At 38.7% G+C, this 16,114-nt stretch overlaps 1 protein-coding gene across 1 annotated transcript in view; it reads right to left on the bottom strand.

The window, feature by feature from the left end:
• Positions 1-6,786, bottom strand: part of PIGK (phosphatidylinositol glycan anchor biosynthesis class K) — a 71,382-nt gene extending 64,596 nt beyond the window's left edge. Inside the window, 4 exon segments of the mRNA XM_054212245.1 lie at positions 2,612-2,703; positions 4,939-4,992; positions 6,636-6,752; positions 6,754-6,786. Of these exon segments, the coding sequence (XP_054068220.1) occupies positions 2,612-2,703; positions 4,939-4,992; positions 6,636-6,752; positions 6,754-6,786 (296 nt within the window).
• Between the last annotated feature and the right edge of the window lie 9,328 nt (positions 6,787-16,114).

The raw sequence follows: 16,114 nt of genomic DNA, 5'->3' as shown, positions 1-16,114 counted from the left end.
GCACTCTAAGAGTAAAGTTATTCTTTATTAAGTGCTGATACACTCCACACACGCACACACACAAAAAAAAAACACAAAAAAAACCCCACACACAAATAAGAGAGAAATGCTGTCCAAAATAACATAAGCATAAATCCTCAAAAATAATCACAGTAAATTATTTCAATGGGAATAAAATGCTGGCATAAATATGAAGCTGTAATGACAGAAGCTGAAGGAGGACAGCTACAGAAGAGAAATAGATATTTTTTTTCTCCACACATGCACAGCAGTATGACACTGTAAAAGTGTCATTAAAAGGGAATTAGTTGGAAGTAAGTGTTGAATATATGCCTTGCAGATTTACTGAGATGGTCAGCAGTACACTCGTTTTTTTGGTATTATGCTCAGAAGAGAATATTCCAGACTCAGCCATCACTAGGCCTACAGTTTAGCACTGTATTTTTGCTAGGAATATGTCTATTAAAAAAAAAAAAAGAATAAATAATCACACACCACTCAGTAAATGGTTCTGCATAGTAGTAGTACAGACAGGTAAGCACAACCATGCGAAGTCTGTATAATGCATGGCACTCTTAAAAGCATATGAAATATCCCATGGTGAAACAGAACCACTGTGTACAAGTGGTTCACACAAGCAGCAAAACAATCTAGGTGTTAACCTGCAGCTTAACTGTTAAACCAAAGTAATCTAACCATATATTGCATTGATGCTATTTTCACAATGTAAAACTTCTACCACATAATGATTCCAGGAACCAAAAGAATTTCTGGATTCATTTTGGCTTTAATTCAGCAAAAATTTTACAAATTGGAGCATTGTGCCCACATGTCAACAAACCAGAACAACTTACAGTTACAAAGCCACAAATAATTTTCTTAATGAGTTCTGTTATTGGATGACAAATCTATTTAAACCACCAAATTGACACAGTTCCATTCAAAATGAGGCTATGTACAAACCCCTCCAAAAAAAAAAAAAAACAACCAAAAAAAACCACCAAAACCAAACAACCCCAAGAATCATGATAAATGTTTATTGTTAAGATGCGATTTAGGGGTTTTGCAACGAAGAAAGAAAAATAAGTAGAGGAAGAAGTTTGTCTAAGGGGGAAACACACTTAAACCCATGTAAAAAAGGCTGCAAATGGGAAAAAGTAGTCTCTCCCTCTCTAGGTCTTCTCCAACGTCTTATTCTTGACCTTAGTCTAAAGCATTGCTGGCTTTTTGAGATCGATTTCCAGATCCTTGGGTACGGATAAGAAACTGATCAGGCTACTGAACATCAGAAACCCCCAGCCACGCTGTAGTTTTTGCAGTATTTCTAAAACTGCCATCTATTTTGACATTAGTGGTGAAAATGGATGCATGCAGAGAAGATGAAAGTCCTCAGATAAGGGTAGAACTAGTTAAAGAATTTCTAAGGTAGTGCCTCAGGCGCCTATGATTCAAGGACTACAGAGGAGAGAAGACAGATGCTTCTGAATGAGATGTGCAAAAAAAATGCCCTATTTCTGTGGCTTTCAGCCCACAGTGCTAAGGCAGTATGTTCCCTTGGATTTATAGCCCCCAAATGCTTCCAAAAATTGGGTTTCAACATCCCTTCTTTCAAAAACTGAGAAGTCACTCTCCTCTTTTTAAAAATAAACACAGGAAACAGGATGATACTATCCACAGGAAGCTAAGTGGAGACTGCAGCTACTATAGTTTTGGACTTCGACAAAAAAATACCATACAAATTTAATCCAGCGGAACATGTATTATGCAATGATGAAGAGGGCCATACCCCTTTAGGCAGACATGTCGGAAAAACTAGCAGTACTCTAACATTAAAAACCAGGACCACTAGGATTTCCATAAAAGCCTACAGTCTACTGTTCAATGGATGCTGGTACCTAAAATTTGTTTCCACAGTTTTGGTACAAGTAAATTGGATTACAAAACAGATGGATGGAACTGTGCCAATACCCCTAGAACTTCCAGTAGGAACACAACTAAAAGACACTTCAGAACAGTTTGTTCACCTTCCTAATCCTGTTGTCAAGAAGGGATACTAGTTTAACCATTGTGCTATTGCTAGGGAAGCACAATTTGTATGGACAAAGCTTCTGGTTTCTCTAAAAATGTATTTTTCAAGGCTACATTCAATATGTAGAAGCTGCTTTGTTCAGGGCCTTTAGAGACTCTCAGTGTATTTGCAGATACGGAAGTTGTACATTTTAATACAGATAGGGTTGCTAACATCTCCACACTGAAAGGAAATTAAAGTACAGCAAAAGCCATATCTCAGAGTAGTACCGTCACTGCTGAATGCATTTATCAATTTTCACATTATGCTTTCACCAATTTGCTAAATGGTACACTTTAGTGGCCAAATAGCTCCTCGTGTTTAAAATCTAATTAGCCTGTTCCAACTGGAAGTTTTATTATATAACTTGTTGCTCTTCCTTTTGAACAATATTGCTGCACTTTTCAATAAACTGAAGCAATCACATCCTTTTTACTTTTATCGGATTAAACTGGGAAGAGATGGATTTTTATACTGCTTCGGACAACAAGAGAACTTTAATAGCACATTTGCAAGGAATTGTATTCACCAAGATTCCCTCACCTATCAGGAATGCCCAGTCTCTTGACACTTCTGTACACCGAAAGAGTATTTGCCACATGACGATAATTAAACCAGAATCGAGATGTGCACACCTTGAATTTTTAAGAAAAAAAAAGAAAGCATATTAAATAGCGTAAAAGATACAAATTGGCCTGTCACATTGCATCAGAAGGCCGTGATTACGGGAGTATCAACAAACTAGTGACAAATCAGAAAGAACATAGCAACACCAAGAAACTCATGATATAAACTATATGAATCTTTTTGTACCAAAGCAACGAATGCTGAATATAAAAGTAAAAAAAAAAATATGTTCTTAACATACTGACTCATGAAAAAATTGCCATAAAACCCAACTAAGTATAGAAAGTAGAACTTCAGGGAATAATTCAGCAATAGCAAGTGGTAAGCTAGTTTTTTTCATTTGCTTTCTCCATATCAAATGGAAGAAAGACCAAAGGAAGAGTTCTCATCTCAATAGCAAACCCATTCTGGGAGCATTCTTGCACAAAGGCATAAGTAAATTCATGCAAAAGCCACACATAAGGGAAAATACACTGAGGATATTTGCATTTAAGGAGTCGCATATAATAAAATAAGAGCTAAGTGAGCTCTAACCAAAATCTGAATACAAACTCTCAAAAATCTCAAAGGAGTTCAGGTTCTACTGTTCTACCAGGAATATGGCTGGGGATCAGCCATTCCTGTACTTAAACTATTCCCTAGGTCAGGGATTTCATCCGTCCTCAAAAACCTCAAACCAACGAGATTACAAAAACCTCCAGAGGCAACTGCTGTAATTCCTTAGGAGCCTTGTCATTGCCCTTGTGTTTAACTCAAGCTCCCCACTTTTACCTTGGTCCGCACCAAGGACAACAATTCTCCTTTGGAGACAAATTTCCTTTGATTTTACATGTCTTTCAAACAGACAAAGGAAAAAAGCATTTTAGAAGAGGTGGCTTTAAAACCACAAAAATAGAGAAGCAGGAACAAGCACTTCAGAAAGTTTTTTAATTTTTCAGCTTTAAATGTGCGGCTCTAATTTAAATAGAAACATCTTCAAGGTTACACTATGAAACATCTTTTTGTCTAGCTTTTTCTTAAAGAATACTAGCTTAAATAATAATGAAAATAACAACCTGAAAGGATCCCTTTGAGTCTCGATGATCCTATCAGCTAGGAAATTCAGGAATCAGTCCATCAGAACATTTGTCTTTCAGCAAGATTTAAAGCTCTGAAAACTAACTGTGGCCGATCTAGCTGTGTCATTTCAAGATCTTATCATCTGCCCCTTTCCTTCATTACATCCACAGTTTTGTGGAAAATGTGTCTATGCTTTAAATATAGCTATTCACACTTCAGCATATTAATTCAAACTACTGATGAGGTGGGACTGCAGTACAATCCCAGGCTTGAAGTGCCTAACAGCAGTAAACCCCTCCCTATTTTAACTGCTTAAAAAATTAGTAGCAATTGCCATAAAGCTTAATCATGAACTACTGAAAAAATGTAACAAGCAGAATCTGTAGAGGACAGAAAGCATAGCTCCTTGGACCTAATTTTCCACTTGCTTTGTGTGTTTTTATAGGTACTAATAAAAGCACCTATTTGTTAATAGTATTAAAGTAGTACTTGACGTTTTAATAGTTTCAAGTTTGTACATTGTAGAATATAGAAATTATCCCTTCTAATTCAATTAATTACTGTGAACTTTCCTTTTATATTGCTGAATTTTAGTATCTGGAAAACAAACAGCTGCTACTGAGTAATTACAATAGTGTTCTGAAACAAATTAGTCATTAAGATCTGAATTGTGATTAAGAACCAATTGTGTAGCATGATTCGAAGCTAATAAAAGATTCATAGCAAAGAAAAATAGATGAGGATAAAAACAGTTGATCTAAACATTATGTTGCCCGAATTTATTTCATTCTAAGCCTGTTACACAAGTTAACAGACCAAGAACAAAAATCAGAAATAAATTGTACCTTTCTGCTCAAAGATATACGCTTCTCTGATATCAGAATTACACTTTTGTTCAATATGCAGTATGGCAATTTAACTGTTTTAATGATGTCAGAACTTTTGTTTTATGAATCCTGCCATGTAGCTAGACATTTTTAGTGCTTAAAATGCAGTCACACTGGAAAGATAGTTTTATTATAGTGTAATAAATTTGCAGGGACAATTTCAAATTTATTCATTTCCACGACTTTATCTTTCCGTTTCTTTCAAATGAACAGAATTCCTGAGTGACCGTTGCAATTATGGCTCCTGATGAAAAATTGTCAACTTTATTGGAAGAAAACAACCTGGACCACACTTACCAAAACTGCCCAGTTATTTGTATGTCCACTTCTAAAGAACTGTTCTGCTTGATCCTAAAAAATGGAGAAAACATTAGAGTTTTTTCAGCTATATGAAAGAAAAGACCGCTCCTGCTTTTGTTGTTTCCATAAAACAGCGTTCAATGCATGTTTACCACACCTTAACACTGAATAAACCTTACAAAAGCTTCAAGAAGGTAGTTTTTCTTATTCCAATTTGCACATTTCATGCAAGCTAATTGCTCCAAATCTTCCCTTGAAACTCACTAAATAACAAAGGAAAAAGAACTATTAGTCACTTTCAGCTTAGTTAAAACAAAAAGCCCACACATCTTTATTCCAGAGGACCCTCCAAGAACAAAATAAAATTATTTATTGACCTACAGCTTCTTCTTTAATGAGACAAGGGGCTTGGATTAATTTCTATTTTCATTGTTCCTCTCATCTTTCCAAAAGCGGGTAAGTGAATCTGCAATTTTAACCCATTTAAAATCCAAGCTGTCTACATTTACCTTCCAAAATCAGGAGCTATGACAACAACCACCTTCTGTATAATCTGTGTCATTCACAGTTCCCACCGTGCTTTGTAGAGGAGAGGGTCCTTTAACGGATAGCATAAATTGGGACACAAAAAGGGGCTAAGAATTCCTGGAGATAAGGGAACGAGTCTCTCACAGGACAAGAATCCAGACTTGCTGACTGAATCAGGCTCATTAACTCTGAGGGGTACTGGGCTGATGCCTGCGGTCTCACACAGTAACAGAAAAAGTGTTTGTTACAATATATGTAAAGCACGCTGTGCTTCAAGTGCCAAGCAATCTGCAGTTTAATTAGTCATACAAAGACTCTAAAAATATTTCTGTTGGCTACTTTTTGTCCTGTTTTTAGTTAATTTCAAGTATAACAATTTGTTAACAAAGCAGAATTCGAATGCAAACAACACTCCAGAAGTAGTGTGGGCACCGTGCAAAAAGCATAATTATTGAAATATGAAATTACTCCCACTTGAAAGAAAAAAAAAAGTGGGCAAAAACCCAAGAGAATATTAGCTCCTTCTGTGCGTAAATGCCTCGCACCTGCGAGAAGGACACCGGGAAACGCGGCCCCGGGGAGCCCGGGCAGCGCCCAGCACCCCTCCCCGGTTTTTAACCGATTCACACCGAACTTCGCCAGAAAACGCCCGGGAAAGGAACGTAAAAACACCGACTACTCAAAGTTTCCTGCAAACGTACTAAACGCCAGGATGGGGTGTTGTTTTTTTTTAACTTTAAAGAAGTTACATGTGCCTGACGAGCCCCGCCGTTCCCGGGACGCTCCGCCCCGCACACCCTCCCCCATGGCCGGGTGGGCCGCGGCCCCGCACGTCCCGCCCACGGGGCGGAACGGAGCCGCCGGGGCCGGGGGAAGGGTCCTCCCAGGGCCGGCAGCGGCGCGTCGGGCACCGTCCGCTCTTCCCTCCGTTCGGCAGCGCCGCGCACGGACTGTGCTCGCCGAAGCCACCACAACCCGGAGCTCCGCGGGGCAGCTCCAGCGGCGCGGCGCGGCGCAGCCCCCAGAGCGGCGGCGGGGCGGGCTCTGCTGCGGAGGGGAGGAGATGGGGGGGAAACAGCAGCACAAGAGCCCGCGGCATGGGGCCGCTCGCCTTCTCGCTCGCTCTCTCTCTCTCCCCGCCAGCCGCTCCCACTTAGCCTCCGTACCTGGACGCCGCTGGCGAGCGCTGCGCCGCAGCACCCCAGGAGCAGGGCTGCGGCGGCGCGAACCCAGGCCGCGGCCGCCATCTTACCCCGCCTCCTCCGCGAGGCTCCGGCCGCCGCAGCTGCCGGAAGCGGGGAAGCGGCCTCTGCGCATGCTCCGCGCCACCGCCTCAGGGCGGGGAGCGGGAATGCCGGCTGCCTTCCCTCCGCTATCCCTGCCGTCCTTCGTCCTCTGTCAGCGCCTGGGCGAAGGCTGTTTATCAGGACTGGTGCCTCTGCTCTGAGCAGCGCCAGGCGCTCAGTCACGTATTAGAGCGCCCCTGGCCTTGCCAGCCTGTGGAGGGCTTGCTTCAAATTTGATTTTTAGAGAGCCGCGGCGGTAATGGTAGCAGATCTCGGCATCGCCCTGAGCACACGTGTTCGGTGTGGCTCTGTGGGAGGTGATGCAACCCTACCCCGACCTTCCCCATTCCGTGGACAGGCCCGGCTGGCAGCAGAAAGCACTGCGGCCTCGCAGCTCACCTTCGCCTTGGGAGGCAGCTGGGGGTGCTAACGACAGCCATTTCAGCCTCACACCAAAAATACGCTCAAATCACTGGGCTTTGTTGGAGTTCCCGCGAGGGCAGGGCAGGGGGCATGGGGACCTGTGGGCCAAGGGTGGCCTCAGGCCTTGGTGGCTGCAGGGCAGAGCTGCCTCAGAGGGCGAAGGGGAGAGCTGGGGAGAGGGACTGCCTTTGGTGGGGAGGAGAGGGGGATGTGGAAGTGGATCTTGTGTCAAGATGCCTTGCTATAGCCTCGCCTTTGGCACATACATCCCTCAGAGCAGATGAATCATCAGATTTTTATTTCAATCTATTGAACCACTTGGTATGATTCTTTTATTTCCACTAACTCATCCTGTCACCACCTTTGTTCAATCGACTGATGCCTTCCATTAGTGAAGATTCAGAATCTGCCCTGAACCATGGAAACTATTTCCTGCTCCCTGTACGTGTCATCAGTAATGACGTTCTCAGACAGGAGCACATTTCCATGTATTGATGCTGGGATTTTAATAACATCACGTTTTCTTTTTGAAAGCATCACTGCTTTCCTTGATAAAAATACTCACCTGTGATTAGATCACCTTTTCTTTTTTGTGCCTAAAGCTAATGAACTTACTCGCTTTCGAAGAGTATAGCCAGCAGCTCCCATTGTGCCTGAACACAGCTCCTGTGTGAGCCTTTTACGAACCTACTGAGAAGTGCTATGGGCATCTGTGTCCCTCGGTGCCTGCTTGTAAGCTGCGGTGTTTATCTTCTTGCTCCAGAAAACTAAATGAATTTAAGACTAGGGCCAAGCTTAAGCATTTTCCTTGCCCCTTCAAATGCTTCCACTTAGGTCTCTGATCATTCTCAGATGTTCAAGATGTGTCAGTAATTCTAAAGGACAGGCAGCTATGTTTCAGAGCACGTACTCGTGCAGTTTTATAAACTGGTGAGTTGATTTCATGTGCTTTGACTTGAATAGCTCTTCATTACCTTTCCTCTCCCATCTGGAGTTGGTCAGATAACATGTGACAGAAGGTCTCAACCTTTGCCTGAACTTTCTGTTAAGCTTAGTTCTTTGCTTTTTGCATTTATTCCAAATATTTATCCTTTGGTATCATGCATATTGGTCTTTGGCTTTTCGCATAGAAATAATGTCATCAGCTGTGTCCTGATGACGTGTCTTTGAACGAGGCGTTAAGTCCTGATGTTCGTACCAAATGAAAAGTCAAATGTTACCAAAAGGTAACTTCAGCTTACCAAGAAATATTCCTGACATGAGAAGTAACAAACAAACATTTTATGTGAATAAAACTTTAAAACATCCTATTCACTTAAAAACTCCTGAACCTTCTGAAATTTGTATCACAGGTGACCTTAATTTTGTCATTCTCTGGAATACTTGGCTTTGTAGTTTTAATAACATTCTTCTTTTAAGGTCACTGTGTATGATTTGCTACATAAGACAAAAGGAAATGGAAAAAACCCCACCAAGTTTCTGTCATGTCTGTCATGTGGCATTGGAATGATGTAAACATAGGCTATCGCCTATGGACTGTACAAGCAGACATCTGCTACATGTGCTGAGCAATTAAGAAGTGTAGCAAATTTTCTTACATGAAAGATCCCTTGCAGGGGATGAGACATTTAAAATACTAGGTTTCATCAATAGTCAGAATAGTTTAAGCACACTTGTCCAGTCAATATTGCTGCTATTTCTCATGGGTTATATGTAGTTGGTTCTGCAATCTACAGGAAGGTTTAGCTGGCTCTTGATGTAAAAGCATAGGTGCAAAGTCATCCGTCTTGTGTCACATGCTGTCTGCTGCAGCGTGAGCAATGTTTGGATCAACTACAGTCACACCGCAGGTGTTCCTCTTTGATTGTAGGTGTTCAGGTCGTATTGCTGCCTTTCCATCCTCAGTGCTGCAGAGACAACACTGAGTTAGGGCAAACTCAGTTTCACAAGCTCATTGGAATATTCCAAAAGAATGGCCATTATTCCCCCTGATTTATATGCCACCTAATCCAGTGCATAGTTCACTGTCTGTGGTTTGCCTTCTGGATTCCCTTAGCCTTCTGGAGTGTAGTTTGTAATGGATCTATTTCTTCTACTTCTGGCTTTTATTTCTTTACAGTCTCAGTCTCCCATGGGTTTTAGTATTCATCAGTCACGCATGAGTGTGCCAGTGCTTCAGGCATTATTCCTGGAGGTGGTATCGCTTTTTTTTTTTCCCCAGTAAGATAGTACCAAAAGCTTTGCCTTCATTTCTTTCATCTTTATTCCCTTAGGCAGCTCTCAATACAGACTTGGTGTTTGCTTTCGTGCCTGTTCAGGATTTTTTTGTCTAGAAATTAAGCTCTATGCTGTCTGCTTCTGTTCCTTCATTCTGCTTTGTTTTCATGCTAATCACAGTATTTTTCATGCTCTGAGTCTCTTTAGCTTGACCTTTGCCACAATGTTTCTTGTACCTCATGCTGAGTAATTAGAAAGGACACCAAATGCGTATCCCAAAATGATTTGTAATTAAAACAACTGTTTAAAAAGCTGCTGTAACTGCAGCTGGTATTCACATTGGTGCACATCTTGGTGCCCTTCCAGATTCTTTCCTTCTCCACCAGGTTGCTCAGGCCCTAATCCTCTAATCTATACCCTCTGGAAATTGCCCTCTAAGAGCCATCTGTCAGCTTGCTCCTGTCCAGCATGGAGCAAACAAACCTAGCCTTCCTCTGAGGAATCCCAAGTATAACTCCAAAAGCTCCTAAAATGGGGATTTGTGCCTACTAGAGTTCACTTGACACTTTTTGACCACAAACTTTTTTTTTCCTGTACCAAAAATAACAATTAAATGTCTTTAATTTTCTTGGTATTAACCTTGATTATATTACCTATAGGTATTATAGTGTATCTCTTCCTTCTTCTATACTCTTGATCCTTGTTCTGTGTTGTTTCTTTTCCTGTTTTTATCAGACTTGCACGTACTGCCTGATAATTTTCTACTGTAGAAGATAAAGAAATATATCTTTGTTTGTATTTATTATGCTTCCAAAAAAGAAATGAAAAGGAACTCTTGCAATGAAGTAAGTCAACAAGACTGATTCTTAAGGAATCATCAATAATCGCTCAACTGTATTATCTCACTAAAAAAATGCAGATTTATTACTTTCTTCATTTTGACTGTCAATACAATACAATAAAAAATTTGTACCAACCAAAAGTCTACTACAGTTTGGTATCTGAGTTGATAAAATGTCTGTCTTCAAATATGGAGCCTGAATGAAACAGCAGTAATCAAATTAATGATTGATCTTATTCATTTGGGATTTTTTCCATTTCTGTTAGTGGAAGACAGGCTTGACTACAGAATGTTTGTACTTCAAAAAGATTTACAATAGCAAAGTAATACTGATAAAAAATATGCAAAAACAATAAGGTGAGAATAATAGATACAGAACTTCCAAAGGAAAATAACTTGAAAGAAGTCTTGCTTCTAATGTTATCAAACTGAAACATTTGTACTGAACTGTGCTTATCAGTAGATTCTTTTTGAACACTGGTTAAACACGTTAGAATGTACACTGCTGTTCATCCATAGCATCAAGTTGCTTACTTCTACATTGGAATCAAACTAGACAGTATTTTTACGGCTATTTACAAAGTGAGATTATAGACATTATTTTGCACAGTGCCTTTTGAGGTCAGAATAGAACACAGGCAAAAGCCTTGAAACCTACAATGAATTTCATTTGACATTTGTTCTTAATGAATTAACCATCTACCTTGTCATCAGTTCTGTTCTGTCGTTAATGACGCAATTACCACCAGGTGTGGAGTTTCCGTAACGTTGAATTGTGTAGTAATCCAGTATTGCATCTTCAGAAGACATAAGGTTACAAACCATTCCAACAGCTTATCCTGTTGGTAAAATAAGTAAAATATGAGAAAACAAAATATGAAAAAACAGTGGCAACTTGCTTATGTAGTTTGTTAGGTATAATGGCAGTCATGAAATATGAATGCACATTACATTTGGTCTCAGTGCATCAATATTTTTCTCAATAGAAAACAATGCTGAAAACTTTTATCAAAACATTCTCATTTATTAAAATATCAAAATACATTAAAAACACAGCAGTAAAAAAAGCCCACAACTTTATCTTTTTAAAATTACCCTTTCCATTGTATTTTCCATTAATATTTCAAAAGGGTTCATTCTCAAACAGAAAACTCGTGAGCTTCTTAATTAGGAACAAGATAAGAAACCTAATTAAATTGCCCTAAATAAAGCTAAGTTTATAACCATAGTTTTACTCTTGATTTCAAGCAGTGGATATAATACATCATGTCTTAGAATCATTAAGAAGTCATCATTTTTATTCCACTACTAGTTCTGACATTGTTATGATAAATCCAACCTGTGTCCCAAACACAGCAAGTGTCTGAATATCTCAGGGAAGTCCTCCCTGTAGTGACTGAGCTGAAGGGGCCTCACCTCTGCTGGCTAAATTAGCTCAAGTAAAGGGCTGTGTTGCCCATAGACTCATTTTAGCTCCCAAACCATTACTTAAAGCTATTGTGTGTATTCTTAGTCTACTCTGCAGCCTGCAATCTAAATATATCCTTTTGTCTTCCAACTGATTGTCTTCATTTGCAGCAAGGGTTTTTTTTTACTCCATTGAGGGCTACTCATCAGCTATATGGGAAAACAGACACAAAAGTTTTGAAGATTAAAGGCTGAATGCACATCAGCTTTGCCTGAAAAAAATATTAGATTTAATATTATGAAAATTGCATTAGAAATAAGATATACGGTGAGCACTGAGTCAACTTTAAAAAAGGTTACTCATACACCAAGTACAATAACATTGATTAACATTAAATATTTGCACAGTGACTAAAACGGAATCCAGTAAATTGCCAGGAAAGGTTATGTAGATCACTGTGTGATGAGTACTGAAATGTTATTAGAATTGATTAGTGGAAGAAGCAAAATTTAAGATAAATCCAAAAATAGTCCATTAGAAAATTTAAAGAAATATTATCAACGGAAGGAATAATTTAATAGAATCATAGAATGGTTAAAGTTTGAAGGGACCTTAAGGGTCATCTAGTTCCAACCCCCTGCCCTGGGCAGGGACACCTCCCACTAGACCAGGCTGCTCAAAGCCCCATCCAGCCTGGCCTTGAACACTTCCAGGGATGGAGCATCCACAGCTTCCCTGGGCAACCTGTTCCAATTTCATTTTTAACAATGTAAATATGCATGAGTATTTCTGTTTTTCCAGGAGTTGTGGGGTAGAGTAGATCAAAACAGCACAAAAAATTTGTAGATTAAAGCTCACTTACACTTTTTAGAGTAGTTGCTAGGCTGTGAACAAAAGTGGCAGTGGATCAGCAAACCTTAATAATTTCCCTGACTACTCAAACTGTGCAAAGCAGAGCGTTTGGTTCCCTCTTAGCTTCATTTAGCAGGATACTGTAAAAGCTGCTACAGATCAGGTGGAAAGTACTCATGCTGAACTAAACATGGAGTATCCTTCAATATACCATAAATTCTATCTATCTCCATACTCTTTGAAATTAAAAGTACCTATTTCTTTAAGCATATTTACTGGAAGCTGTTCCCAAGTAGAAATGCTAGAATGACTTCATAAATTGACGTCATAATGCTTGGGAGCCAGATTTTGCTATGATTTATAAAAATGCAACCTTGTTGAAATTTCTTTCTGTGCAGAAGGTCAGTAAAAGGCCTTTTCGCCATTACGTTGCTGGCACTCACTGCAAGGTGGAATTGTACTTAAAAAATTAAATGAGCTATTACTAAGCAGAAAGTCTGGATGAAACCAAATGACACATTCAGCAAGAAAGTAAACTGGTGACTAGGCAATCTCCCAGATACTTGCTTTCTAAAAAGCCAGATTGTGTGGCCTAAGTTGATCGTGATTCTATGATCAGGATTTTTTTTTTGTGCAAAAAAAAATGTGCATTGTGCATTGTGCAAACTGAACAGAACTGCCCACACCAGAATGCATTCAGTTATGAAATCTATGAAAGTTTTTCTATATTGTTCTGCAAGTCTTTCATGAATAAGAAAAAATGAAACACTTTATTTTTACCTGTCTTTATCTTTGTGTTAAGGAGTGTATCCTGATGAGATTTTTCTAACTGAAAGAGACCATCAAGAAAAAGTTCTAGCAATAACAGGAATTATCAATTCGTGAATATGTGCGTGTTGTTCCTATGTATCTGTCCTGTTCTATGACCTGAACTAATTGTTTTAGCTGCTAAATATATGTTATGGGAAAATGTAAAAGCTACATTTACTGCAGTTAATGACCTTTTATGTTTTAAGATAGGCATTTGAAGTTACATGTTATTTCAAGGTGATTGATTTTTATATGGAGAAAAGACACCAATCAGTCAGTTTCAACTAATCAGTGCCTTAATGGATGCATTTGCAAAAGTATTATCTCAGCGAAAATCATCTTCCTGCACTTTAACTCTCTGACAGTTATCAAGGATTTCCTTAAACAAAATTTCTCTCATTATAACATTATGTAAATGCTGGGGAAAAAAAATCTTGCACTGGGAAAAAAAAAGATTACTAAAAATACTTTATTAAAGAATAACTGTTATGTGTGTATATTTTAAAGATTTAAAGCATCGGAGCCTGCTATGTGTCCCAATTTTGTAGACCATTCAGTGTGGTAATTTGTCAGGCCTTTTCCTCACCACCCTGACCCAGTCCAAAGGTGTAAGTTCAGGGTCCATGAAACGGCCAGACTCCCTACAGTTCAGTGGCCCAAAAACCCAAATAGCACAACCTAAATCAAAACAGGCTAGGGATTAATTGAATATTTGCCTGTCTTGGATACTAGAGATTATAAAGGTGACTTAAATCTGCATTTGTGACATCCCCTTTTCATTTTTTCAGAGATGATTAGCTTTCTGGGTTGGAGGATATGACGTTCTGACAATGGATTAATCAATGAGGAAAAAAAAGAAAAAACTTCCTTTTGGAATTCTCAAATCATTCAACCCAAGCTTTTAATAAAAGATCCAGGGTTTAAGCATGTCAAATACATATTATTTACTAAGGTCTATTAGCTGCATCTTCATATTGTATATATATCTCAAGAAAATAATAGATATATATTTATCAGGTACAGAAATGTATGCTCTATTTGCGGACTGCAAGAATTCAAGATTGAAGTTTCACTAACAGTACCTTCAAAAGAACAAATTAAGATTATCCTTTTCAGAATAATGACATCAAAATCATGATATGAGGTCAAGGGTACATTACTTGCTACTTAGCTTTGGAATAAACATGGTAATCCTTTGACTTTGCTAAATATAAAAATAATAAATGCTTTTCATCTGCACCTCTTACTGAAGGATCTCACAGCATTCAGTGTTATCTTCATGTCATCTTGAAACCAGGATACTTCAAACCCTATTCAAAAATTTTGGGTGTTGCTACTACATATTAATTTTTGCTCTTCCGTCCGATTGTGTTTGCCTGCGTATTTCCACAAGATAAGGAGAACAATTTCAATGTTTTTGATTGTTACATATTATCATGTTATGAGGAGCATTTTTAATACAGATTCTTTTTCATGGATGGATTTTTTATCACAAGATTCTAGAAGATTATTTAAAATTGAGGCTGAACATATTTTGCCTGCCTTATATCCTCATCTAGGAACCTGAACAGTATAAACCATCTTTTCAATTTCCTTCAGTAATTCTATATCTGGTTATGAGAATCTAAAATTGCCATATTGGTTTTCAAATCCTTTTGTGAAATAAATTCATCCATTAGGCTATTTATTTGCTCAGAATTCTAGAAACCACATGTATTTTCTCTCTCAGAGGAGATCTTCATAGGTTTAAACATGAAAAATTTGCTTTGAAAAGGGAGAATGTCTGTGTGTGTATTAGTAATATTGAATGGTAAAATCAGTCTTTTTCCCAGAAATCGCTCCTAACAGTGTTGCCATAGAAGAAGTCAGCTAGGAAAGCTGTACAGCCTCCCTCTGCAAGTCAGGATTCTCTTCTCCCGAGCTCAGGCACTGAGGGAATAAAAAGTTTCAGCAGAAAGCCTGGAAAATGCAGCAGAATATCATTACTTGTCAATCAACTTATATAGAACAATAAAATGTCAGCTACACTACAGGGTAATTTTTAAAATTCTGTACAAAACTGATGTGGAGGTGATTTAACTGTATCATGTAGAGAAAGAAGTAATTTAAGAGATCTTTGAATATTAAAATCTTTTCCAAATAGTAGCAATTCAGCTGTAAGCCAGCAACAAAAGAAACAGTTCAGACTGTAGCAAAACGCCTGAATCTGTTCCATTTGTCATACAGAATATACCCACTACAGAAGGAAAAAAAAAGGAAATAATTAATTGCTTGGTGTTATTGCTGATAAATTCATTTCTGATTTATCAGATACAAAGTATGCAAACACATGGTAAAGTTAATATCATTTTAGTTCCTCGCTGTCCCAATGAAGTCAGAGAGCTGTGAAAGACTTTTTAAGACTGCAAACTTTGAGACAGCCATACTTTCAAATTTTTTAATAAATCAGGACATATTAGCGATTCCAGTTTTATAAGATAACTTGAATAAAAGGAAATAAAAGGTACTGACAAGGCTTGCTTTATGAACCCACTAGGATCCAGAATGTACAAAGAAAAACACTTGAAGCAAGTGATCACTTTTTCAAATACACAAGAGTCAAAATAATATTATTTTTTTCCCTGAACTTTTATGAATATATATGATAGCCGCAGCCACAGAGTTTGTCACTTGTACAGCTGTGTCATTTTATAGTAACCTGCCTCTTGAGACAACGAGTTCATGTAGGAGCAGAACTTTGTAAGGAATGATCGTGGAAACAGCTATCCTTAACAAGCTTCTCCCGAATCCTGCCTTGTGTCATGGCTG

The sequence above is a fragment of the Rissa tridactyla genome, chromosome 8 (assembly GCF_028500815.1).
Source record: "Rissa tridactyla isolate bRisTri1 chromosome 8, bRisTri1.patW.cur.20221130, whole genome shotgun sequence".
Taxonomy (NCBI): Eukaryota; Metazoa; Chordata; class Aves; order Charadriiformes; family Laridae; genus Rissa; species Rissa tridactyla.
The sequence above is the reverse complement of the archived record's forward strand: the minus strand, read 5'-3'. Positions and strand labels throughout refer to the sequence as shown.